We start from the raw sequence: 27,669 nt of genomic DNA on the forward strand, positions 1-27,669 counted from the left end.
ACATGCTATACTATGACTTTTTTTCATAATTTTGAACGACATGCTATACTATGACTTTTTTTCATAATTGTGGACAACATGCTATACTATGACTTTTTTTCATAATTGTGGACGACATGCTATACTATGACTTTGTTTCATAATTGTGGACAACATGCTATACTATGACTTTTTTTCATCATTTTGGACGACATACTATACTATGACTTTACTGTGTGACTATACATGACCTTACTATGTACATCGGTTCAACATTGGGGGGCCCAATTCGATACTTCCCGAAAGCATGGTAATTACATCCCAGCAGTAAGTCCAGCTGGTAATCCCTCATCCAAGAGTGCTAACCTTCAACTGTGAAATGTTGAAAAACATGAACTTTCAAGTGGTAGTTCAATGTTTGTCCAAGCGATGACTAATTTGTTCTTCTCTTACTTCAGAAAATGTTTCCTTCAGTTTTCCACTCACAATGAAAAGCAGCACACAATCACTGTTCGATAATTCTGTTTATTTTCAATATACATTTCATTTGAAAAATATAAATTCTAAAATAAACCATTTCACCTGTTTCTAAAAAGTCACAAAAAGTTAATCAAAACAAATGTATCAGTATTTATTCCATATGCTAAAATTAACATCATTAACAACTTTTTCACTTGATGTTGTAGATTTTTGTCCGACATGCTGACACACAGTACGACACACTTTAAACTAACAACTCCCCACATATATGTCTCAGACATTAAGTCACACTTTTTCCCACTCGCTGCTGTTGACGACTAAAAACACTGATGTGGAGAATAAATTGCGTCGTTACTTCAGCTAATGAACTGAAATTAACTGACAAAAACAAATTCAACACAATGAACCGTGAGGGTACAAAGTTGTTGCATTTTGGTTCGCGCCCACATGCCTTTATGTACATGATTTACAGAGGACGAAGGCGGCTCGTTTATCACACAGTTTAATTTTATCTTGATAGTGGTGATGAAGACAGAGAGGACTTCCACTAAAGACTTAAATATCCAAGTGAGAAAGTGCTTCAGTGTGCCCTTTACGGATAAAGTGGGGGTACTGTCATGATGAACAGTGCTTTAGTAATACTGGCCAGAAAAAGTCAAGTTGTCAGATCTAAGAGGCTCAATTTTTCTTCTTTGTGACTGTGGACTCACTGGCCACTCTGTGGGAAATACAGTGAAATAGTTTGTACAACATCCTCTGCCTCATTTTAGCAGATTGAAATTAAGCACTAAAAACAACTGTGGATGTTTTGTTTTAATGATGAGTTTGGATTTTACGCTAAAATATTAAGCTATCGTGCGCTGTTATCATTTCTCCTCTCCATACTGGCTGTAAAACAGTATCGTTCTACTGTTACTTCACTGTAAAAAGATGGGGGACAAAATTTAGCAAAAGTGTATTTTACAGTTAGCTGAAGTCTTTTGAGCCAAATCAAGAGGGTATCCCCTAAAATTGTGGTCTGTTTAATCCAAAATTCTCACACTGTTTCTTTGTGACACAACAACTACTTCAATGTGCACTGCAATAGCGACAACTTGAAAAAGTAACTGTCCAATTGGAGCATGGGTTAATTATCATGAACAAGCTGCAAACTTCAGGCTTGTAAGTAGAACTGCTTTACAACTTTTAAAATAATCAGCCACTAATTCAAGAATCAATTAATCGGATTGAGTAATTTTTAAAGAAAAAAAAAAAGATGACAGCGATCGATAACTCCTCAGTGTACATACAGTACTGCGTGAGTGTTATATAGACAGACTCTTTATATAAAAAATCCAAACCCATCGTTTTACACATAACACAAAAAGAAATGTGTGATCCCATTTTCACATCAGATCATTCCAACAGCAGCTGACACGAAAAGAAATAAACCTGCTGCGTGGAGCTTACGTGGATTTGATTCCCTCCTAATCCCTTTATCACATCGTTACCATAATAATTTCAGTCTGGATCAATCTCTTATAAGCCACTTCGGTAAAGTAGTTTGTGCAGCACAAGCGATTTATATGATATGCATTTCTAGTTAGAGTTTAAGTTTGGCTGAGGAAAATCAGATGATTATGAATCGCTGAACTGTTTTCTACCCACAAAAAAAGAAAGAAAAGGACATAGGAAAAAGTTACCAACATACACACAAAATAATCATTAAAAAAAGAAAAACCAAAAAAAAAAGAAATGATTGAATTTAAAAGAGTAACAAAAGCTTTGAAGTGAACACATAAAAGAAAGATTCAGAAAATTAGAAAGAGAAAGTGGAGCGATCAAAACTGCATCAAAAAGTGATAATAAAAATATTTACCTCATCTGCACATACAAATGTGCATTGTTAATTAACTGTTAATTAACTTAATCTATTTGCACACGTTTCCTTCACAAGCTATAATACAGTGAATCTCTTGAATCGTTTCAACTCTACAAGACAGAGAGAAAATATCAAAACCCCATGCTGCGTCAAAAATCAACATGTTGCATTTGTTCATAAGCATTTAATCTAAAACAAGAGGTAGAGCTATAAAAACATAATTTTCCTGCTACAGGAAAACGTTATTAGAGTAATTCTGATTTATATAAAAATTCAGACGGATGATATTTATATATATTTATAAAAAAAAAGAGCAGGGAGGGCATTTCATGCGCGGTCAGAGAGAGCTGCAGCATTTACTGTTGATATGTGGGAAGAGTTGCATAGACGAGTAGTAAGGAGTTACATTTATCTGTTTACTGTGGAGCTGTGAGGAAAAATACTGAGAAGACTGTGAGCAAAGAAATGGTTTTAAAATGGCTTCATCATTAGAAACAGAACGTTTGTTTTTGTGTGTGTTGTGTTAGACCTTTCTTTTCTGTACGATAAACTCAGAACAAAGTTTTGAAATCATGAAGAGGATTCTGAGATTAAAAAGGATATTGTTTATAAAGGAAAGTAAAAGTTGTCTTGCGGGTGCTGCAGGAGTTGCCTGGCGGTGGTTTGGTGCTCTACAGAGACGTTTCAGAGCCTCTGCCCCTCCAGTAGAAAGAATTATCATCGTCTGGGTCCATGTCTATTCTAATCTGAGGCACAGGCTTCAGCGGACTCATCTCAGGGCTGAAACACAAAGAGATTTCATTGTTACGATGCATGCTACGTATAAGGTAGTTAAATTACAGCAACACTTTGACAGTTTGGGGAAATACATCGGCTTACTCACTTCCCACTTCACATTTCCCTCCAGAAAAGGTTTGATACTCTTGGGTCTTTATTGTAAAATTTGTGGCTAGAGCCAGCAGCTGGCTAGCTTGTCCTTTCAAAGGATAATTCTGTTTTACTACAACTTGGATACATCAATACTGAAAACTTGTCAAAACTACAAAATGGCCCAAACTATGAAAATCAGACCAAAATAATCCTTTAAATAAAGTTTAATCAATGTTTTATTATTAATGTCATCATAAAGACTTCCTACTGTTAGTTTTAAAAAAATGTTTACAGTTTCAGAATTTTCTCAAAGCTCTGCGGGACAAACATCTTTTTGATATCTTTGAATTTTAAGCAACACAGAGTGTCCAATTGGAAATCTAAATCAGACTTTTAGACTCCTCCTTACATTAGTAGAGGATAAATAGTTAGAGCCTCTTTACACCTGGTATTAACATGCGTCTTGGGTAATCGGATCATAGGTGGACAGCTCTATGTCTGTCTGTTAACACCTCCACATGCGTCTCCAGTGTCCACTTGTGATCGGATCCACTTTCTCTGCTCTGTATGCAAATAAACACGTCCACTTGTGATCCAATCACCTGGGACACATGTTAATACCTGCCCTGTTTGGTTCGGTTCAATCTAACTCAAGTTCATTTGCCCCCTATGTGTGGTTCGTTTGGGCAGGTGTGAACATGGCAATCACACTCGGGTGTGCACAAAAAGAGAAGGTCTCGGTCCGGTAACAAACTCTGGTGCGGTTTGTTTGTGGTGAGAACGTGTTCCGACCTCATTCTGAACCAAACTGCAACTTTGTCTTGCAAGTGTACTCCTCTTCAACGTTACTGTAGGACACAATTCTGACCAATCAAGAGCAGTTTTCTCGCAGAACGCATTTGGTCTTGAATGCTTGTAAATGCTGCTGTGAGAACACGAACCAACCCTAGGCAATTATACAACTTTGGAGCAAAATTAGTCCCTGATTGAGATGAAAGAAAGACAACTCTAGGTCTGAAAGCACCCTGAAATGTCTCTGTACTTTCAGGCAAGCAAAATCCCTGTTAGTGTCCAGTCTTCAGAAAAGTGGTTAAGTGGTAGATCCACAAACATTTCTTTGACAGTGCTGCTGATATTTAGTGTCACTTAGTTTCACTGATTGAGCTGAACCTTAGAGGTGCAGCGGTTGGATCATAAAGTAGCCTTTTGTGGGCTGTTAATAATAATTTGATGTGTTTATGAAGGCATTATAGAGATAAATCATTACTGTCTGCATTGCAGCAGTTTTGGTCTCTCAAGGCAGAAATATAACCAATAATCGAGATTTGATGGTTCCGGAGGTCATCTGAGCTCAAAGCAATTTGACTTCAGTCGTACTGGGGACAAGATTAGTTTTGGGGGCGGGGGAGGCAGCAGCGTAATGTCATCACTACCAGATTCATGCCCCATCTAACGTCACTGACTCTGATGGACACGTGCCCAGATCACTGAAATGTCTGAGGTCTTTAAAGTAACATGAGATCAAACTGAGAATCAGCTTTATTGGACAAGTTTATGTACAGATTCTTGTACTTACACAAAAAAGACATAACAGGTAAGAAGAAGGGCAGTAAAGGTAGGAAACAGGATTATTATGAAATAGGTGTGTATATAAATATATAGACAAAAAGCACCAAAGTCCAACAGCATGGATAAAATGTCCATATTCTCTCGTTTATCTGCAGTTCCTGCCAGGGGATGAAATTAAGGCTGTTTTTTTATTCAGCATGGAGCCAGTTAACTTATATTAGGCAAATGTTTGACTCAAAAAAAAAAACAAAAAAAAAAAAACTGTGTACAAGAAAATTATGTTCACACAGACAATTCAAATCTGTCAGCAGAATATGTTTTGAATCACCAGCCATGTGAACAAAAGCCAATCCGTCAGTCTATTAAAAAACAAACAAATCTCGTAAGTTGTTTGTTGGCATCACAGATGTGCTGCGATCACAGCTGCGTTTTCACACATTGTCCCAAAAAAATAATCCTCTTTCGTCAGCACTGTAGAGCAGATGGGTTAATACAGGACCATACCAGTGGATCCTGGTCATCATGGGAGGCTGGGGGCATGATGGAGAAATGTAATCTCTTCTTGAGCATCATAATCATCCCTGTAAATATCTGCACGAAAAAGGCTTGTTCCGCCTCTTTAAGACTGATTGTCTCCTCTAAAGCTCACATCAGTGAGGCACAATGTGTGTTCAACACGCAACAATCACTCGTCTTGATCCAGTGACGGTGTTGAGGTCAGTGCCGAAGCAAAGACTGGGATCGTTTTGGACCATTTTTATTTCCTCACTGTCCCCTTAGACTCACAAGTCAGTCTTTAGACGCTTTGCTTAACTAAAGAGTGATGTCTTTCTCCCTGATTTTGTGTTTAGATGGGCGGATACAATTTCAGAGTTTAAAAAAACTCCCTACGTTGCAGAACCAATAGTAAATCCGCAGGGCGGTCCTTCGGTGGCTCGCTGAACTCTTGTGCTCGTAAACATAGTCCGACTGCGTTAAAAGTTTTAAACAAAGTCGCTGTAAGTCCTTCATTTCCACAATCTTGTGGACTGAGCACACGTTTGATAAAACGGAGTTAAATCTCTCGGCATCCATTTTCAAGCTCTCTGTGTGTTTGTTTCCTTGCGGACGAGAAAAGGGGGAGCGCACATTTCCGGGAGGGCGTGTCCTTTTCAAAAATGCAAGAGGCGTTGCTTTGTCGCCGGCCGTTTTCTCCGGTGTGTTAAACACACTTTAGAAAGGAGTGTCCCCAGACTATCAGAAGGCGGAGATCTCTGATTGTCTGGTGGCAAGACTACTGTCCCCTAAATGTCTTCTTGTGTTTGTCTGGATAAAATCTAAACCTGCAAAAAGTCTAAAATCCTCATCAGGTAGACATAAACACGACTCCAAATGAATGATAGTGTTTCTCCACAACAACAGGACGTGTAAATGACAACTGTTTTCACCATATCAACTTAAAAGGTGATGACAGATCAATGTTGTATTCACAAGTTGTTTATGCTGCCTCTAAGTGGCCCAAAAAAAAAAAAAGAGTTATTTCATGTTAAACCTCCAGAGGGACGTCTGAGCTGAAGCATGGTGCCTCTGCTACCCACTGGAAACATGCAGCTCAGCCATAGGTAAAGTAATTACTCCAGCTGACCTTTAAAGTTCAGACCAGCATCATATGTTAGCTAGTTAACTCGCCCTCTGATGTTTTGCGACCTTTGATGCCACAGTCATCAAAGAATTAATTTAAAAGACACTCAGTGCCAGTTATATTTAGTTTTGTTCCTCTTTAACATTTAATTTGGCCCGTTAGCCAGTAACACACACACACACACACTCAACACACACTCAACACACACATCTTACCTGGACAAGCAGTTGGCCTTGTAGTAGCGAAGCTGCTCAGCACGATGTGTGTCGTTCAAGGAATGATGGGGACTTGTCTCCTGTGGAGGAAAAAACAGTCATTAGCATGTGGATTTAGCCGAGCTTATATGTTTGGTCTGACAGGTTGAATCAGGTAGTGACATCAGCTGCTACGAGGGTTTGAAAGGATCGACAACCTGCAGACTCATGTACAGAATCTATTAGATTGTCTACTTAAGTTATTAAGTTTAATTTGTGACTGTTGAGTGTTGATGGAGAACTTGTGAGTGTTATAGAAACAGTGTTGTCTGAATTTATATCTTACTTGAAAATATATCGATATATCGTACATAGTGGTTATATCGCCCAGCCCTGACAGCTTCCCATGCTAGGGATAAACAAAAACTGTATGCAGATGTATTTAAAGAAAAAAACTGTTTTGGTGAAGTCTTTCTATAAGTCAAGCTTTTATGATAAAATATTTTTATTATTACTTACTGGTAGTAGATCATTCTCTGCAGTTGCTTTGTGAGAATTAAATTGTTTTCACTTTAGTATGCAGTAATAAAGTAGATGAGAAGCCAGTGAGTTGATGTGGTACAAATGTTAACTGTTACTTGACCAACATATTTACATGTTAAAAGCAAAAGTTAGATGTAAGTGTGCCAATTGTCAGGCTGTTTTAGGTAAAGCTGCGTCCGTTTTAAATCAGTGGTGTCTACAACAAAATCCATGAAATGAACAATGAATATTTTAAAGCAGGTAGAGTGAAATAGTAAACTGAAGAACAGAAAGAATAGGTCAAGCAAGCAAGAATTTAAAGGGGGGGGGGGGGAGAAATAATATAGCATCACAATCTACGAAAAAAAAAAGTGAGTTAATTTCATGCATGTTTTGGAGCGGAGTGGAGGATTAAGAAAGAGAAAGGTGGGGAAAAACGTTAATGTCATGCAGTGAGTTGGAGACAACAGGCAACAATGTCAACTCTTAGTAATAGAGGAAGTCTTCAGAGACACTGAATGAGGAAGCAGAGCAGAAAAAAGTCAGTCAGGATCCAGAGGAAGAAGTATTTTTCCTCCAGTGCTGCAGGTAGTTTGAGTCTACTCACTGTCAGAGGCCTTATCACCTAAGAAAGGCTCCTGCTCCATCATGTCCATGGGGATTTTAATGCTGGGAACTTTCTCATTGTAAGGATAGTCAGACTGTTGGAGAGAGGAAACACACATCCTAAGACAGGACCTCTGGGGCTGTCGGTGAGTTAGCATCAGCACACACATTCAGATTACTAAACCTGGGATGACCTGCATTCCCTAATGCTGCTGGTTACAGAACAGCTGCTGGTGATGCATCTTGAATCTCTGGGACCATTTTAGACTTTCCTGGTTCCCAAAGGTAAAAGAGACGAGGCAGCACAGCACTGAGAGGTTTCTGGTGCAGTGAGAAAATCAGTTATTGAATAAACCTTTCTGCCTGTCTGTAAGAATCAAAGGGTAAGAGCTTATTTCAGGAGCATCTGTACTTAAATTTAATAACAGTTTAACCTATTGTTGTCCAGCTTCAGTAGTGATCAGCTTGGGAGATGACTTATTTCAACGAGACTCTAGAAAAATGCCAATACAGTAGAATAGAAAAAAAGTTATGTATGCCCCTAAAAGTCATAGTATATTATGCCACAAAAAAATAATGAAATTCATAATATAGTATGCCATAAAAACAAAGTCATAGTATAGTATGCCTAAAAAATTTTTTAAAATACTCATAGTAGGCCTATAGTATGCCTTCAAAAACTTCAGAATATAGTATGTCTTAAAAGTTAAGTCATAGTAATGGCATAAAAAATAACTTAAAAAAAAAGTCTAAATATCGTATGCCATAAAAAGTAGTTATAAAAAAAGTAGTAGTATAGTATGGCATAAAAAATATTTTTAAAAAGTCAAAGTATATTATGCCTTAAGAATAAAGTCATGGTATAATATGCCTTAAAAAGCAAGGAAAAAAAAAAAAAAAGTATAGTACGCCTTAAAAAAGTATTAAAAAAGTCATAGTATAAAATTAAAGTCATGGTAAAGTCTGCCATAAAAAATACTTTTAAAAAAAGTCAAAGAAGCATATGCCATAAAAAAAAAATCATTAAAAAGTAATTGTATAGTATGCCATAAAAATATTTAAAAAGTAATTGTATAGTATGCCATAAAAATAATTTTAAAAAGTAATTGTATAGTACGTCATAAAATAATTTTAAAATAATCATTGTATAGTATGTCAAAAGGTCAAAGTACAGTACGCCATAAAAAGTAATTATAAAAAAGTAGCAGTATAGTTAGCCTTAAAAAATCATTTTAAAAAGTCATAGTATATTATGCCTTAAAAAATCATTTTAAAAAGTCATAGTATATTATGCCTTAAAAAATAATTTTAAAAAAGTCATAGTATATTATGCCTTAAGAAAGTCATCAATCGTCTTAAATGTTAGAAATGCAACAAAATAAACACTCATGCAACATCATTTTGGTGCTCCCTGTCAATAAAAACAAACAAACAAAAAAACATCTAATGAAAATCTGTCAAATTTGACTTTCAGTTGTCAAAGCACAAAGCAAAATCTGTAGCATGTTTAATATAATAATCACTGAAAATGAAACATTTTGTCTGTAAGGTTTCTAGATTTTTTTCCTCAAGCCTGTCGCACACCTCAAACCTTCTCATCTTTAATGACTGGGGAAACTGCTTTACATCAACTTAAAATGAGGGAAAGAAATCTACAACTTCGGGAACGCAAACATGCACCTGTAGAGTTGGATATTCGGTTTGCTGGTGGATAAATATTCAAATAGCACATGCTGCTGCAAAGGAAGAGAAAACTGGGAGCAGGGCTGCAGGTTGTTGGTGAGGTCCACAGACTTGGGAATGAACTGTCATGTAAATCAGATTATAAGAAGCTCCAGAACAATACTGTTGAATTGAAACTGTAAACTCTGAACTCTTACGTCTTCAGCGTCGCTGTCTATGCTTCCTCGTTTCTTCTTTTTCTTCTTCTCATCCTCCTTCTTCTTCTTGTCCTTCTCTGGGATGACGTCATCCAGGAAGCTGAGGTCATGCTGGGAGAACATGTAGTCCATCGCTTTTCTGACGGCCACCAGAGCGAGGATCTAAAACAGAGGACCAAGACAATTAGGGTGGACTGGGGATAATTTTTTATTTGCTGAATTAATAATCAGTCAGATCTACTGAAGCCCTTTAAATTAGAAGAGTTTAAATACAATTCTTAATATTGTAAATGTTTACCTTACTGTCAATATGCAAGACATTTTTTTGAAATATTAGTTTCAGTAAAAAAGTAAGGTTAATAACGAGTTCGATACACAACTTTAAAAATACATTATTTCAATCTCCAATGGCACAAAAGCCAAGAATTATAAAATGATTATTGATCGTTTCAAACCTAAAATATATAGAATATAAATGATAAATTAAGCAGTGCACTTCCTGTGTAAAAACAATGACTACAACACAAAGTACACAAGTTCCATAAACTGCATAATAAAGTCTTGAGTGCTGGATTTGTGACCCTGAACCGTAATTATAAAAACACCACAGCAGTCGTCACTTATCGCTCTTATAAAGAATCATCTGACATGTAAATTAAGCTTATCATTTGTACACAGAGTGGTTTGATGTGGCCATAATTCAGTCTGATAATATTGAGACGACTGGATTCACTGAGCTGTTTTTATCTCCGATCACTTTATTTAAACACTCCTTCCTTAAAATGACAAGTTGATTCCTCTTGTAGTTCACTGACAGAAAACTGATTATAAATTCTAAATAGACTGACTGATGGTTACAGTTACAAACTCTGATGACATTAATGAGGGAAAAGGAGTTGGAGGTGTGTAGCTCTTTATCTAACAGCTCACTGTGGCTGCTCCTCCTTAGTCCATTGCTCCCTAAAATAAATCAAACTGAGCCGCTGCCCAAAAATGACCATTTTGTAGACACATTCTTGATGATGATAGCTGTAGAGCTAATCTCACTGACAAACACACTGCACTTCCTGTGACTACTTCATAAAGTCAGGTCATGTTTCACCAGTTTAATGCTTTTAACATACTGGTTTAAACGGTAACACCTGTGTTGTCATGAGTTTATTAGCAGTGGGAGAATTTCCTCACTGTGGCATCAATATTTCACACACTAAACTATTACTAATTAGGCTCGTGGATACTAAAGACTGGTGACCTTTTAGCAGCATAAAAACTGTGATCTTAAAAGATACAGGTCAGTGAAAAAATGGAATATTCATTTGCTGAATCTCAACATAAACGTTTCTTACCATGACAGGGAATATAATGGCGGCCACGGTGGACTTGAGGATCCAGAGCAGAGCCAAGCAAAGGACTTGAATGAAGGTGAAGAGGTGGACCTTCCTGAGGGGGACATGTCGCAGGTAAACCAGGTCCGGCTGATGCTTCGCTGGCATCAGAAGCAGCTTGATACGATCCATAAACTGCAGACAAACAGAAGACAGTTTAAATATTGTTAACATGACATGTCTATTAGGGGATAATAATAGTAAGCGGGTGTTATTTCAGGTTATTGCTGTACACTCCATCCTACTCATTTTATGTTATGTTGACAAACTAGAAATTTTTTTTTACCTGCACTCCATTGAGAGAGGCAACCCCCATGTACAGGAAGACTCCATACAGCACAGGCATGGGAATAAACTAGTTAAAAAAACAAAAACAAAGAAGAAATCAGATTATTTAATGTTGAGTCAATGTGGACAAAAAAAAAAATACAAATCAGATATTCCATTTTTGTCAGTTATGGCATTGGAAGTTCATCAATGCTCAAATTTCTTGCTCCTCTGACCTCTTCACACATGGACTACAGTATAGTTTAGAGGTTTGTAACTGACTGATACAGACATATCTCTTTATTTGTTTCAAAGAGAACCCAAAAAATAAACCCAGTAGTGACAGTAAGAAGAAGCAAATCACCTTTTTCAATTTTATTTTAAGTCCTCTTCGTAATAAAATACCAGTACTCAGCAGTACAACCACTATTACCAGATCAAGTACTTTTTTGTCACTTGGTGTCAAGCTATTTTGGTTATTTCATTTTGATGTAGCCTTCAAGTTAAGTAGTGTTTTTGTGGTGATGTAGTGTGTTGATTACATGGAGACACTACAGGTGAACAGCCTAAAACTCTTAACTCATGATGTAATGTTACAAAGTCATATTTCATTACAGTGCTTAAGTATTTTTTGAGGCTATCTGTACTTTTCTGTCAGGTTTCACTTTTACTCCAATACATTTCCCCTAAGAATCTTAGTTACTTCAAATTAGGGAAGGAAGGGAGGAAGGGAGTAGGGAGAGAGGAGGGGATAGACAGAAGAATGGAGGAAAGAAGAGGAAGGAAAACCTGGATTTTGTTCTTTAAATCCTTTAAGTAGTGAAAAACACCTTGTTGTGTGACGTAGGCTCCATTTTTAAGGTGTTGTACATCTTATGAAGAAATAAATGTCATAACTCTCAAAATCCTGACACCCTGCTGTTTTATTAACAGCATTTACTTGTCTTATATAGTAAATTACATTTAATGTTATAAAATGACTTCTGATATTTAACTACAATAAATATCAGGGGCCGTATTCACAAAGCTTCGCCGTACTAAGAGTTGCTCCTGGTGATGAAATTCTAAGAAAATTCTTAGAACTGTGATGTTTTCTTAGAATTTCCTTTAAAGTTAAGGCTAGGTCCTTGCAAAGATAAAAGTTATTCACAAACCATCTTAGCACTTAAAAGAGCTCCTAAGGTGCAGACTGTTGGGAGTAGAGTTTCTTCATCAGAGGAGAAAATGGTGGAAACACAAAGAGGTTGGAGAAATATTCTCCTAACACTGGATGACAGTGAGTAAATGAAATGCTACAGATGAGATTGTGCAGGGATAATTGTGGTCGATCCAATTAGGGGTATGCACGCCTTTCCCATCTAACACAATATCATAATAATGCCAGACATACAACGATCACAACACTAAGATACTTGAAAAACTGGAAAAACACAACAGCGCAGCAGTGATGACTTGTGTCCGTCTCAACCTTCCATCAGCAGTGATCACACTAACAATGACAACATTTTCACAGTCAGCATTTCATTTCATTTCCACTGGGTGTCCACACCTTACAGGATCACAGAAGGGTGTGTATGTGACAGCCAATCACATCTGTTAAAAGAATGCATCACACCTAGCAACAGGGTCAACCACACCTCCTCACTAAGGTACAAGTTTCTGTCCCTTCCTTGCTCAGAGCTGCTCTGAGAACTTTCCTAAATCACTCCTACACTAGGACTCCTTACTAAAAGTTTTTAGGCTGAGTAAGGAACTCTCTGAGAGTGTTCTCAGGATGTTTGTGAATATGGCCCCAGATACTGTAAGACTTTTAAGTAATTTTCTGGTACAATATCCGTACTTTTACTCAAGTGTGGCTTTCAGTTACCTTATCCACCACTGCTTTAACTAACAGATATCACTTATTTTAGGTTTTTTTATTTAAATATTAAAACTTAAGAAACTAGACTGACTTATAATGGCTAAAAAACAGAGAACATTCTAGGATGAATTACCTTTAAAATAGGAGACATAAATACAGACAGTCCTGTCAGGATGAACACACACACACCCGTCACCCTCTGCTCTCTGCAAAACAAAAACAAAAAATACAGTTATCACATGAACAAAACTCTATTGTCTGTATTTCTTCGGCTCTTTTTTCTTTACAATAACAAAGTCCCAGAAAAGCCTCAAAGATGGTGTTATTACTTGAGTATATTCATTATTTTATGTTATTTGTATTATGTACCAAATTTCACTCAGTTTGGCCAAAAAAAAAGAACCCAATATTTGAAGGAAGTTCAAAAGTCGGTGTGGATGTTAACAGGAGTTTGTTAGTTCAGCTTACAGCTGACACATCAGGAGGCTTTGGAGGACATCACCAAACACAAAAACAAGCTGCAATAAAAACAGCAAGAAAATCACAGTGTCTGAACCACATCTAATAATGAACACAAAACCTGGAACATGTACAAAGACATAATAATGATTTAATGTGGCCAATTATTGAGTTCATGCAGTCACTAATGGACAGCAGGGGGAATTTTTCTTTAAAACCTACAGGGGATGACAAGAAGAGATGATTTGTTATTCCTGACTACTTCTTTAAAATACAGTTAATATAAGAGATTAATGCAGTATTTTTTTAATTTAATGGAGATGCATTTACTGGTGCTTTCAGTAAAGTCTTAAAAAAGGCGGCTGTCACCATGCCAAACACGGCTTTACAGCCTCTTTGTGGTGGCGACATTAAGTCATGCGACCATAGTGTAGTTTGCTTTCTGCCGAATGTTAGCTTTCAATTTCCAGCGATTGCGTTTACACTTGAAATTATAAGTGTGGTGTTAATTAGTGAAGATTATATTACTGAATAAAATGTGTAAGTGTCATGAAGCTTCTTTTCTGCAATAATCCAATGGAAAAATCCCATTGGCTTTTTGTCGACGGAACCAGGGTGATGCTGACGTCAAAAGAACGTCATCCCTGATGCACTCTTGAGTCTTCAAGGCTGTCAATTGTTGTTTTTATATGATATTCAGCTTATTATTATAGTGTCAAACTTCGGTGACAGGTGCACATACCTAGGGCTGGGCGATAAAATGTATCGCAATAAAATGTATGCCGATGCCGATGATAAACTACAGTCATTTTTACTAGATATGGATAGCCCTAGATAGATCCAAACAGCGTGTCATGCAGCAGAAGTTAACAGACAGCTATCAGTCAGTCTGCAGTGTTGGGGATGTGTGTCATTGTACACGCCCATTTTTCACCCCAGAGTTTGTGCTGAGGTGAAGAGGAACTGAAAGTTAGCGTGGACATAACGAAAAGAGGGGGAAATTCGTGGAAGTGAGGAGAAAAGAGGCGCCGAAGCTGAGGAAGAGCTTGGGTTATCCTCAAAAAACAGATGAATTTTTGGATAAAATAAAAAGGTTACACAACATCAATAATTTGGAAGTGGTTTGGCTACTTGAAAGGTGACTACGCACAGACAAAGATGGTCTGCTAGATATGTCGTCGGTTGGTGCCGACCATGACGGGAAACGCAACAAACCTTTTTCATCACCTGAAAAGGTGGCGTCCCAGCAACAACACTTGAGAGCATGAATTTTGTTGTTCTCTGAAAATCATACCTGCCATCATTATGATTGTCTGACATTGCATTTCATGTGGATCCTGGTGAAAAATTCACAACACTATCTTGTAATAAAGTACTAAGTTTATGGTTTGCACTCTTTAACAGTCTTACCTCACACCCAGGAACTTCGGCTGCTCTCCAGGGGCCGATGTTTCTGTCTCCATCTTCAGACTGTCGATGTGAGCGATGGAGATGACGGTGGCGGCCACGTACCACGGCAGACCCATGAAGGAGCAAATAATCAACAGGACGGCCACCCAGAATAGATCCAGATGGTAACCTGCCCCTTTCTGGTTCAGACAACAAACACAAGGTCAAAAGTCATGCACAGTATGGACATGCTCGGGAAATAACAGAGCACGGCTGCACACAGGCAAACTTAAAACACAGCAAGCAGCCCTTATGTGGTTTGATCATATGATAGCTGATTAATACAGAAGCAGACGAGCATGTTGGTTCTGCCCTTGTGTGCCCCCTGTGTCTTGTCAGCTTGTCACTTTTTGGATCACAAAACCGTAACCTTAAAAGTTGTTTTGTAACGTAATATTTGCCTTAACCCCAAGATTAAACCTGCAGCCAACTGACACCTATTTTTTACTTCTAAGGATACAGTTAGATTTTTGCTCCTTGTACTGCTGACGTGGCTGCAACTGTGTCTTACGTTAGACTTTAATAGTGCTAAAATATATTGATATTTAGATGGACTACAGTATGTCCAACAACAAAAATCTCCTCAGATGTGGAGTGGATCCATATTCCAATATCAATGTAGTATCTTGGATCAACACATGCCCAAACGAGCTTACAAGGCAGACTATCAATTTCCATGTAAGTAAGTGTAAGACCAAATATACAACTTATAGGAAAACATGAACAATATAATCTGTATGTCTTCATACTTGTAAATAAAACTAGCCTATACTTTACCACTTAGTTCAATCTCTCATTGTCATCAAACCAAAATAATTCAGGATTTTATTCTGCATTCTTAAAGGTGCACCAGGGTTATCATACAAAGTATGAGCAAGCATTCAGAGCCAGAGCACGGGTGGAGAGTCACAGAGCTCGCCAAAGCATGCACTGCTACATCCTGCAAAAATCACATCCATCTGGGTGAAACACCAAGTTTTTAGGGAGTGCAAATTTTTTAAAGGGATAAGTGACACCTTTGAAATCAAAGAAATTACTGCTGCTTTGACTCTCTGAACATTTCAAGCAGTTGCTTTTTGAACTAAACTGTGTTCAGTCACTGCCATGAAACATCTCTCACTCCCATGAGAAGAATGACATCAATATTTAACTACAGTGTGAAGGTAGCCGGTGTCCTGCACAAACTGCAGCATGTTGTGGGAAACGCATGAAAATCCTCACTTCGTATAAATCAAAGTTAGACATTGAAAACTTTTTTTTGGTTGTTGAATTATTTATCATGACAGTGAAAAGCTGCATAACATTCACACATTGCATTCTACAAAGTAAAAAAAGCATATTCAAGGATTTTACAGCAATTTTTTATGCAAGTTACGCTGCAAAATCATATGCTGCACTAAATTTTGATCCAGTTACTGTTGTAACACAGATCCACCCATCTGTAGAACAAGAACTGAACAGAAAGACTTCCACCCCTCCGCTGCCTCACTCACATACAGTACAGTACATCAACTATATAAGTATTGACACAGCAATGACATTTTGAAGAATTTCCTTACAAATTAGACTTAGAATTAGACTTGCACCAATTAATCGGCAGTGCTCGGAATCGGGCCGGTTTTCACGTGACTGGCCATGACCTGTGACAGCCAGTCAGTCTAAAATATGCCGATATAAAACGGCGGTCAAATTTTCGCTGCACCGCATGTTTGACATTGTGTAACATCAGCAGCACACACACAAACGCACATGTGCAACTCACGGCTTGGGCGATGTAAAGAAGTAAAACATGGGCGGCTTCTCACCTTAATCATTCACGCACACACATCAAAAGAGAGAAGGAGAAAGTTGTTAATTGTCCGTGTTAAACTGAACTGCGGAGCTCTCTCTGCTGCACTGTGCCGCTTGAAACTGATGAGGCGTGTGTCCGCGTGCCGAGGATGCACGTGTCCTTGCACTTATTGGCGGGCGCATCCTGAAGACCTGTGTGAATTTTCCACAGGAGATATTTTTACTTTTGTCTATTCAAGAAATTATCCACAAATGCTATACACCACGAATTATTATTTTATTTATCTATGTTTTTATTCATGTATGCATTTTTTACTTATTTATTTAAATACTGTATCTGAAGTTATATTTGAGCAAAAAGGAAAATGTTTCTTAACCTGTGTCATTGTTTTTGTTTGTTTGTTTGTTTGTTTGTTTGTTTGTTTGAGATGATTATTGAAAAGCTGGTTGTATCTTGGTTAAAATGTTCTAATAAAGGAAAGATAGAAAATATTGCAGTATCTTGTGTGCTGTAAAGTGGTTTGAAAAAAATGAAATCGGAATCGGCCATCCAAACACTCTGGAAATCGGTATCGGCCCAAAAAATTGTAATCGGTGCAAGTCTACTTAGAATACACATTTTGTCAAGAACTTGTTTCCTCTTTACCTTCAGTTTGTGCTCCTTCCTGTTGACAATCACAGCAGTAATCTGCTGGTCCATGAAGACCAGTATGGTGACCAGCAGAGCAGGGAGAGCCGAAGCCAGGTAAACCCACCAGGGGTTTCCTCCGAACGGGGGCACGAACCAGCCTCGGTTAGGACTTGTTGGCTGCGAGAGAGGAAGACAGAAGCTCTGGCACATTAGTCAACATGACAAATAAGTGGCATTGGTGCTCAACACACTAGAGAGAATTTGTGTCTTTTACTGTTTCTTTCAGCTCATAAACTATAAATTAATTTATATTTCTGCTGTTTATTTTCAAACCCATCAGATTGATTCACATTCCATTTATTTGGTGGATGTTTTAGTCCAAAGTGACTTAAAATCTCTCTGCACAGAGCACTTTGGGGGCTCAGTGTGTTGCTCAAGTAATTTCAATATGTAGACAAAACAACTTTTCCACCACCTAAGATATTGTTGTCATTCCCTGCCTTTAAAAACAGCCACTGTCCCTCTCATACCTGCTGGATAGGAGATATCCTACATTTTATAAGATTATGTAATGAGCTTTTTCAAAGAGTGGTGGTTGTGTTTTTATTGTGATATGGTACTGCACATCTAATATATTGTTTGATTAATTGTTTGTTTGGTTGTTGTGTTTTTCTCTCTCTGAATTTCTGTGTATGTGTTTGGTTTTTGTTTGTCGATTATTTCAGGGTATGTTTTTACTGTTCCTGTTTTTGTCTCTATCATTATAAATTCTCACTTTACAACAACTTAAACTATGACAAACAATTGTAATCATGTTCACATATGTATGCTCTGTCACTGAATGAATGTTACCTGTGGAAAACTCAATAAACAAAAAGGCTGTGGTTCATTTTACTGTGATGTGTGTGTGGGCACATCGAGAAGCCCATCCTCAGCAGGGTCAGATGTTTATTACCCTGCCCCCAAACTTACTCCGGTCAGGAGAGATGCAGACTTCCTGGCACCAAAAGGAGATCATTTGAGATGGTTCAAATGAATTTGTAAGTCATTAACTTATAAAGGGGTCCCCATTATGCTGTTGTCACATAGTACTGTGAATGCAAGATTTCTTTTGCAAACATCCCTATAACAAATGTAACAGTGTCTCTCATGTGAGAAAAAAAAAAAACACCTTCCCAGCATTTCCCCCTTGCTGACTCCGCCCTCATCACAACCCATAACTATGACTACACCTTGACTGTATCTATGAGCAGTTAGGAGGCAGGAGAGGGACTCACCTTGAATTCAGTTGGCACAATGAGTTTGGGAGTTTCGACTCCTACGAGCATATCAACTCCACAGAAGATGAGGATGGCCAGGATGATGGCAAAGTCACTGATGAGTTTCCTCACCTGGGTGAAAGTTAACACAAACACTTGACAAAGTTGTTCTCCGTAAGCTGCTGTTCAAACATTTGGACACCTGATTCATTTCCCTGACGGATGAGTTGTCGGGTGGAGTTCTCTTAGTGTGACTCACGGTGGTAGGGAAGAACTGGCTGGTCTTAAACTTCTTCAGGCACATGGAGCAGGTGTACGTGCCAAAGAACAGGATGAAGGACATGAGGGTGATGTCGGGGACAAAGTCGCAGGACTTCCCCACCAGCTCTCCTTTGTACTTTAAGCACTCTGTCCTTGTGAGGGACGACCATGTGGCGTTCGCTGGCTGCACAGGGGAAACAAACACCATCATGATAAGTCACAGAGGATCATCAGTGAACTCAAAGTTTCATTAATGCCTCTATGTCCCTATTTGATTTAGAATAATAATGTTTGGGCAAATACGTACCCCATAAATTTTCATAAACTTTATTTAATGCTACAACAATTTGTAACTTTGACAAACTTTAACGAGGCCTTTGTTTCTTTCTTTCAGTCTATGACTTACATTTTCATCTTTATATGAGATGTTTGTGTATATTTAAATATAATGTATGCTCTTGTCATCACATTTGATTAATGATGTCTAATTATTTCGAATTATTTTATAGATATAAATACCTTTTTCGCTTATCCCAACTTTTCCCCCATATTGTTTTTCATGTTTTTCTGTATTGTTATTGAACTGTTGTCTGCTGATTGCTTAGTTTTTCTGCATTCTTCATTTTGAGTGCTTCTTATGTTACCTTATTTTTCAATTTATCTATGTTTCCCTTATTTGGTTATTCTTTGTTTTTCTCCTTACTTTACATTGAGGAGAGTAGGGCTGCTACAGTATGAGATTTACACGATACAATAACCATCTCAGAAAATATCACGGTGTCACAGTACACAGTATTTCTCAATGATACACAATTTTAATAATTATCATTAACAATAAGCCTCAAAGGAACGAGAATAAAAGCTTTTTTTTGTTTGAACAAATACTTAATTACCGTAATTCAAACTTGAGGCCATATTTCATGGAAGTATATGAAAAAGTCTCCATTTGAAAGTGACTTAGATTCTTATATAATACCTGATAATTTTCATACCATGGTATGCGACCTGTGGCTTCCTGACCTCTCCACACACATTATATTTTATTATCTGGATTTTACAGAAAAATTAAAAAGGTTACAATGAAACAGTTATAAATACTACTGAGCGTCCCACCAAAGCTGTGACGGTGACACTGAGGCTGAGCAAAGCTGACTGATAACTGTCTCAGACTTGCAGTGTTTTGGAGTAAACAGAGATAAAGACGAGCCAACTGAGGGTCAAAAAAACCTCAAATTGGAAACAATGTGCTTATCGGACTGTACTATTTTCATTGTGACATTGTTGAACTGTCTTCTTTAATTTTGTCTTTATCTCGCCAGCTGTGGCTGGTATGTGATTTGTGACCCAATTCCCAGATGTATTTCAAGACTGTCAAAGAATTCCAGCAGCATCCAGACTCTCAGTTTGAAACAATGCTTACATAAAATATATAAACTACAGTACTGTTTATTACAGCTATGGTTAAGACAGCACACATTAGCATAGATGATAAACAGTGGTACAATGTGACTAACTACTGTAAATAGGTGAAGTGTTTTCATTGTATGCTACTCTATACTGCTACTACACTACATTTATCTGACAATATTAGTTACTGGTTATGTTACCGATTCAGATTATTAAAGCAAAATATGAAATTATGATGCGGTATTATGGATTAATCTATCCAGCAGTATAATGACTAGTTGAAATGAGCTCCACTTTAACCAGCAGCTACATTAAAGTGATGAACACATTAATGCAACAGTAATTATAATCCAGTAATATAATATATATTCATCTGAAATGGGCCACTCTTCTGATGAATGTTTACTTGTAATAGAGTATTTTTACATTAAGTAGTATTGCTACATTTACTTAACCACAATTTCTGAGTACTTAATCCACCACTGGTGATGAGATATCACATTAACAACCAATACGAATGTTTTTCTATTCAGTATGAATGTTGAAAAAAAAAATGTCAAAGATGATAAATCTTTTTTTTCCAGCTATAAAAACAGGAAACACTTACCAGATCAGTGTTGTTCCAGATCCATTCTGAGGTACCTTCTAAAGGATCCTCAATGATGTCTGTACTATTCTCTGCAAAAACATGACAAAACAAAATGCAAGTTTTTAACACTTCACATGCTGCAGTGGCCGACACTGTTGAATGGATGTCCATTTTATGACATCTGAATCTCAGCTCTGTTTTGACACACTCTGCTAAACTTTCATAAATCTTAGTTGTGTTGTACTGTTTCTGTTCAGCTGCATTCAGGCTTGGTCTTGCTTTGAGTTAAATGCTAATGTGTTCAATGTAGCATGCATGTTTACTTAGCATATATCCAGCATGTTACTGTCCCAGCAGTAAGTATCATGCTATCACACTTACATTAAGCACATAAGCTAATCTCAGTGCCACCAATGTAGTTCATTTCAAGACAATCCAGATGTAAAGAGATATCAGTCTGGGAGCGTCTCTGTGGCTCAGTGGTTAACCCACTGACTGTGAACCACCAAGTGCACATTCAAGTCCAGCTGGGGACCTTTGCTGCATTTCCCTCATTTCCAGTTAACGAGGGAAAATGCCCAAAAGACAAAATTAAGAGTGAAGATATTTCACTCTGGGCCAAAGCATTGACTCAAAAGACCAAACGACCGACTGACCAACATTTCCATCCATGAATCAAAACCACCACCCAAGAGTTTACCTGATTTGTCTGAATTACACCCACCTGCTCACCCATCAAAAGCAAACAGCTGTTTCCCACCCCCTGGTATGTGCTGTGCTCTGCGTAGAGTGGCATATTTCTGTGTGTGTGTCTGTGTGTACCTCTACATCTATTCTATATCATGAACCAATTTGAGTTTCAGACCATGAGAGTGAGGACATTTTTGGAAAGTGAAGACATTTTGTTCCCCCCTTCAGAACAACCTTTTAAGGCCTGTTTGAGGGTTCAGACTTGGTTTTAAGGTCCCAGTTAGTATAAAGTTTAGGTTTGGGTAAAGGGCTAGGGAATGCATAATGTCAATGAGTGTCCTAATAAGTATAGTAACAGGTGATGAGCAGTAATTCAGGGTTGCCCCCTACTTCATCTCCCATCTTCCATCAGAAGATAAAATAAAAAGAGGCACCCTGTGTCTTTTTAAAGCCTGACCAGCCTCACTTGTTTGCTTTCTGTTATGGTCACACACAGAAAAAAATTAGCAGTCATGCCACACAAGACAAAGACGGGATTACACTTTATTAAGGCCCAAAGTTATGTATATTTAAGGGCGGGGCTGCTTGAATGACAGTCTATGAGTCAAAGCCACCCCTTGCTTGTCCACAGCTCCAGCGTCTTATACAAATGTAGTCCCTTCTGTCTCCATAAAACCAAGATGGTGACGGCTGAAATACCGACCGCGAGGCTTCGAACAACATTCCACATACCACTGAGTTATGTCATGATAGCTACTACGTCCATTATTTATACAGTCTTTGACTAAAACTCAGCAGCCCATAATGCTGAAATTACTCTTTACAACCAAACGTTCCATGAGAGATGGCAAATCTTTAGTGCCAACATGATCACGTAAACAATGACACCATTACAAACTTGTTTATAAACCCTCCCCTTAACCCTTCTAATCAAATTAAACTAACTGATGTCCTCTTGGTTTACAAAATGCTGACGAAACCTAATCAACCTAATCAATATTGAAGTGTCATATTGGCATCCATGGGAAAAACCACACACTGCTTCAGCTAAACACCTGAAGGTTAGACAACATCTTACCTAGAACAGCAGGGGCCATACAGAGGCAGTCATATTGTGTCACGTAGTCGATCCTGTAGTCTGAGTTGATGGGAAAGTGGTGAGCTAATTTGAGCATCTTCTTGAAGGCATCGTAGATGAAGATGAAGCTGATGAGACAGGAGAAGCCCTCCTCAGTGAACCGAGTGAAGTACTGAACCAAGAAGCTGGCATCAGTGGCCACGAGCACCAGGCAGAAGAACGCAGACCACAGGCCGATCCACAGGCGGAACTCCAGGTAGTCAAATTCATTATCTCTGTATGAAGACAAACCAAAGCAAATATTCAGAACTAGTCAGAAAAATATCTTTGATGTTTTATATGCTAAAGAGTGTTAGGGGCACAGTGTGGAATAAAGAATACAGTTGTTATATTTTAAGCAGAACCAGTGATGTCATGAGAATAAAGCTGTTTTGAGGAAAAAAGTCAATATTGTTTAAGCTGGAGCGCGGGACTTTTACATATAAATGAACGTCTGTTACATTCAAGCTCTTGCCAAATGAGTTCACATAATGCTGATTAAGCCTACTGCTGCCAGGGAAAGCTCTGTATTTCTCAGTATACCGGAGTTGTGGTGTCTGGTGTCTGTGGCAACTTTCCAGGGCTGGAATACTGGAGTGATGTGATTTACATCAACCAGCAAGAGCGACGGAGCAGCAGGTGGGAGTATGACAGCAGCTATGGCAAAAAATCTGAAGTGGATGCGCCAGTTAAAAAAAAACAAAAAAAAAACAAAACTGGGCGCTAAGAGGAAGGTATAACGTCAAAATAAGAAAGTGATAGACGGCGGGGGCAAAACATGGATCACGATTGGTGTAGCTTTTCCTCATTGGAAGGCACTGAGAGACAAGAAGAAACTAAGAGCAGACACAGATGCCGTGTTACTGCTCTTGGATTGGTTGGTATTTGTAAAATACTAATGCAGCGGCCGTTTGCTGCTTATAGTTCTCTCAAGAACCGCACATCCAAACAACTTCTCCCGTTTGCCTTTGCTTAACCTCTGCCATTATTTGTACCGGAAAAATTGAGGAGAGCGCTCCTGGGGGCGGGGAAGATGCTGCGAGCTAACCTGCAAGCATACGTCATATGCACACGTCGACAGTATTTGTGTAATTACTGTCACTGCCACAGGGGGGAGACAAAACTTTCACATCTACATCTTTACAAAAAGGGATAATATTCCACAGAAAGAGTCGCACTATCAAATCCATCATTTGCCACGAGGCAGCTGAGTCATCTCACCTTCTTACTGCATCTGAGTATTTAAATCTTGAAATTACATGGCTTGTTTTCTCAAAATATTTCAACTTCAAAGATATAAAAAGACTTACAATATGTCAACTTCATTCTCATATTTATTTTTTTCCCCACGATAGTGGCCCTGATACTCTGCATGATTTTCATGAAAGATAAATTTCATAACAAAAAAAGTTTGGAGCGTTTTGAGCATCACCAACCAAAGTTTAATATGATGATAAGGCATGTTTCAAGCCCTGAATCATCTAGTAATTAGTAACTGGGCTTCTGAAAATGGAGATGTACCTGCTGAAATTGAAGAGCAGCCGTTCAAAAACCAGAACAGGACCGGTGCTGCTGAGGATGGTCAGAGGCTGGCCGGCCAGCAGACAGAAAACCCCACCGGCGATCGCTGTGCCCAGAAAGCTCTCCAACACACCCTGCACACATGGAGGGGAACAGTTCAGAACATAAATGGTAAACAATCTACAAACTGTTACACAGGTTTAAATCTCAGACTGACCTGCATGTTTTCTGTAGCATCGCCCAGCAGACCACCAAAGGTGATGGCGTTTGTCACAGTTCCCAGGTAAATAAACAAAATGGCCGACAAAGCCTGAATGTGTATTGCATCGTAGAAGTCACTGAGGAAGAAAGGCGCTTTTCTTTTGATGTCAAGTAGGAGACCACCACAAAACCTGCAAACAAAGAAACAAACAGGGTTTTCCACAAGTGGTGGAATGTAACTTCTGCTAGTACACTTACTCAAGTACTGCACTTAAGTACAAATGTGAGGTACTTGTACTTTACTTGAGTATTACCACTTCATAATACTATATACTTCTACTCAATGAGAACTCAGAGGTGAATATTGTACTTTTGACTCCACTACATTTGTCCTCATTTGTCCAGTAAAAACCAATGTTTTCAAATGAGGTCATTTAGAATTTAAATGTTTAGGTTCAGGAAATTCTCCGACAACTTGAGCTGAATAAACTCTTTAAAAACCCTCTAAGATCAGCTGGAAAATGCATTGTCACAAAACTGAGAACAGGGCTCTCTTTTTGTCACCATGAAAAGTTAACTCTCTAAAGATGAGTGATTCTCACAGGACAGCTGTGCCACAAATATATGATGATATTACAGAACATTGCTGTCAATTGAACTACCCAACAGTGTATAAAAGAGTTAAGATTAGCAGAACATAAACATCTACAGCAGTAAAACACAATAATGCAGCAGTAAAATTAAGCTCCAACATCTTAATATGTACTTAAAGTATTAGTATGCAGACCAAGAAAACTACAATATATGACTCCTTTTGGTTTACAAATATGACATATTTAACACTGAATCATTTGCATGGTGGCAAATGTTCCAAAATATGAGGAACAAGACAACATCCATTCTCTTATAAAAACTATTATTCGAATATGTGTTATTATTATAGTTTCATACCTTCCAGTCTTCTGCAGCTCCTCCCCTACAGCGTGTCCCCCTCCTCCATGACCTCCATCATGAGGCATATCTCCGTTCATCTGGGAATCCCCTCCTGCATACATGTTTTTCCTAAAAGACACAAAATACACACTGTGTTATTCAGTCTGGCAGACACTTTACCTCTGATTATCAGTATAACACATGAAAACAGGTATCTGATGCAGGTCGTATATTCAAACACCTCAAATATCTACTGATGCTGACACAGCCTGCAGTTTTTGGCACTTAAGATGCCATGAAAATAAAGCTTTAAGTGTCAGCATGTTGTCACGACCTCTATTTTTGTCAGTCAGGCAATGGTGATATCTGTGTCACATGATTAATTATCCTGATTCATCAGCGCTCACGCAGTCAATAACTACAACATCAGTGCTTTACCTAGTCACACCTCTTCCTAACATACAGTGAGCCGGCAAACTCGAGATATATTGTCCAGATATTCTACGAGCGACAACATTTAGGTAGCCTATCTAGCCTAAAAACGGCTTGCTGTTGCTCTGAAAATAGGTTGGAGGTGCACGAACTGTCGCCAAAATCCAGCCAGGGCCAGCGGTTTGTCAAACTAGCATCGCTTAGCCTGTTTGCTGAGTCACAGAGCTGGTAAGGAGATCTTCAGTGGGAAACACTGAAATTATATGATGTTTGCTTGCTCGTTTGCATCCCATCTTGACCGTGTTACACTTCTTCCTAACTGGACATGATTTGAACGAGTGCGCGAACATCAGATTGCAACTAAAACACGCACTTCCAGTGGCACAGCAAATCTGTATCCTTATATTGCATGGAGTTCAATTTAAGTAAACTTTGACTGGGAAAGTCGCAGCCTCAACCAGTGATTGTTGTCGTGTTTAACCAGCCGATATTGTCTGATATTAGCCAGGAAAATACAAACTGCCCTATGTGAAAGATGCTGCCTGGCTGCAGCAACATCATATTTCACATATTTGTTAGCATGCTAGCTTTCCGTGTCCGTCACATAAGGCACTGCCCACATTCAGCATGAATATCACCTCGGCAGGCGATGGTCACTCGCCTGCATACGCTGATGTGTGACTGTACCATAAAACTGCAGCTTTAACTAAAACCCACAGCTGCTCTTTCATAATTGAACACTGTGCTGTACAACTGGACTTGCTTCAGTGATTTTGCAACTGCAGCACTTCTATAACATAATGTAGTTATTGCACACACAGCATTCAGAGAGGGCACAGATCTTACATAATGCAGGATAGTCTTGCACTCTCACTTTCACAGTTTTCTTTCTTTTTTTTTGTTCTTAAATGTACTCCTGCATTGATTATTTGTATTTCGACTGTTAAAATCTTTTAACAGACTAACGTTACAGTTTAATTTAAGTTGCTTCTAAGACTTCACGTTGCACTACCCATCACTGGTTGTATTACAACTCTTGTTTTATATATCTGAGGTGTCAGAATTACTGTAAACCAGAATTTGTGTCAACTAAAGTTTGCATATCTCTATGCAGCGTTTCATCTGTGTGTATGTGGAAGTGAGTTTAATAAATGACCAGCAGACTGACAGAAAGCCTGAGGTCCCTGTAAAATCAGTGAACACTAGTGTTTTCAGATAACATCACAACAAGGAAATCCCTCAGGGGGGTTACTGCCGGGCTACTGTCACTCTTTATATTGTAATCCTCCAGTTATAAGAAGATGAAGCCCAGAAAGTGAAATAGTTTTCTCATTTTCAACAAGACGACACTGCTGGAGGGGAAACACAGAGTGGAGACACAAACTACATGCTGCATGTGGACTCTACTCATCTACTACTCTCTCAAAGACACAGCAATGTCTGTACTTCTAGTAAAATGGCAGCTTGCTCTTTAATAACCTAAATTTGTGAGATGTAAAACAAAGTAATCTGTGTTTCTTGTTTATTCAGCTGAGCCAAAGAAGCATCAGTAAGTTGGACTTCATATTAATCATGTTTATTGACCTTTTGTCGGAGGAGGGGAGGGATTTCGGAGGCTCTATCCTGATGGCCGGGTCCCACTCTCCAGGAGGAAGCACGATCACCTCATCCAGGAACTCATCGATACCAGCCAGCAGGTCTTGTCTGTCCTTGGCCTTATACGCAATGTCATGAAAGACCTGAACACAGACAGAGAGGGACGAAGCATTCAGGTGTGAAAGAGACCTGTCAAAGCGTGTGGTGCCACCAGGCTGCAAACTCTAATATTGGATCT

The 27,669-nt window shown here is 38.5% G+C and overlaps 1 protein-coding gene across 5 annotated transcripts in view; it reads right to left on the reverse strand.

The window, feature by feature from the left end:
• Window positions 1-485: 485 nt before the first annotated feature.
• The window catches only part of slc4a4a (solute carrier family 4 member 4a), a 79,166-nt gene continuing 51,982 nt past the window's right edge, over window positions 486-27,669 (reverse strand). For 3 of the 5 annotated variants that reach the window (XM_050051003.1, XM_050051002.1, XM_050051001.1), the window contains 16 exons: window positions 27,420-27,574; window positions 25,422-25,532; window positions 24,487-24,661; window positions 24,270-24,403; window positions 22,710-22,984; window positions 20,960-21,030; window positions 18,944-19,129; window positions 18,703-18,816; window positions 17,441-17,602; window positions 14,965-15,143; window positions 13,229-13,301; window positions 11,254-11,322; window positions 10,929-11,102; window positions 9,583-9,744; window positions 6,596-6,675; window positions 486-3,100 (listed from right to left, as the gene is read on the reverse strand). In XM_050051003.1, the coding sequence (XP_049906960.1) occupies window positions 2,992-3,100; window positions 6,596-6,675; window positions 9,583-9,744; window positions 10,929-11,102; window positions 11,254-11,322; window positions 13,229-13,301; window positions 14,965-15,143; window positions 17,441-17,602; window positions 18,703-18,816; window positions 18,944-19,129; window positions 20,960-21,030; window positions 22,710-22,984; window positions 24,270-24,403; window positions 24,487-24,661; window positions 25,422-25,532; window positions 27,420-27,574 (2,229 nt within the window). In that variant the 3' untranslated portion in view covers window positions 486-2,991. Of the gene's footprint in view, window positions 3,101-6,595; window positions 6,676-7,703; window positions 7,798-9,582; window positions 9,745-10,928; window positions 11,103-11,253; window positions 11,323-13,228; window positions 13,302-14,964; window positions 15,144-17,440; window positions 17,603-18,702; window positions 18,817-18,943; window positions 19,130-20,959; window positions 21,031-22,709; window positions 22,985-24,269; window positions 24,404-24,486; window positions 24,662-25,421; window positions 25,533-27,419; window positions 27,575-27,669 lie in introns of all 5 variants that reach the window. The other 2 variants (XM_050051006.1, XM_050051004.1) reach the window with 1 other exon arrangement.

The sequence above is a fragment of the Epinephelus moara genome, chromosome 8 (genome assembly GCF_006386435.1).
Source record: "Epinephelus moara isolate mb chromosome 8, YSFRI_EMoa_1.0, whole genome shotgun sequence".
Classification (NCBI taxonomy): Eukaryota; Metazoa; Chordata; class Actinopteri; order Perciformes; family Serranidae; genus Epinephelus; species Epinephelus moara.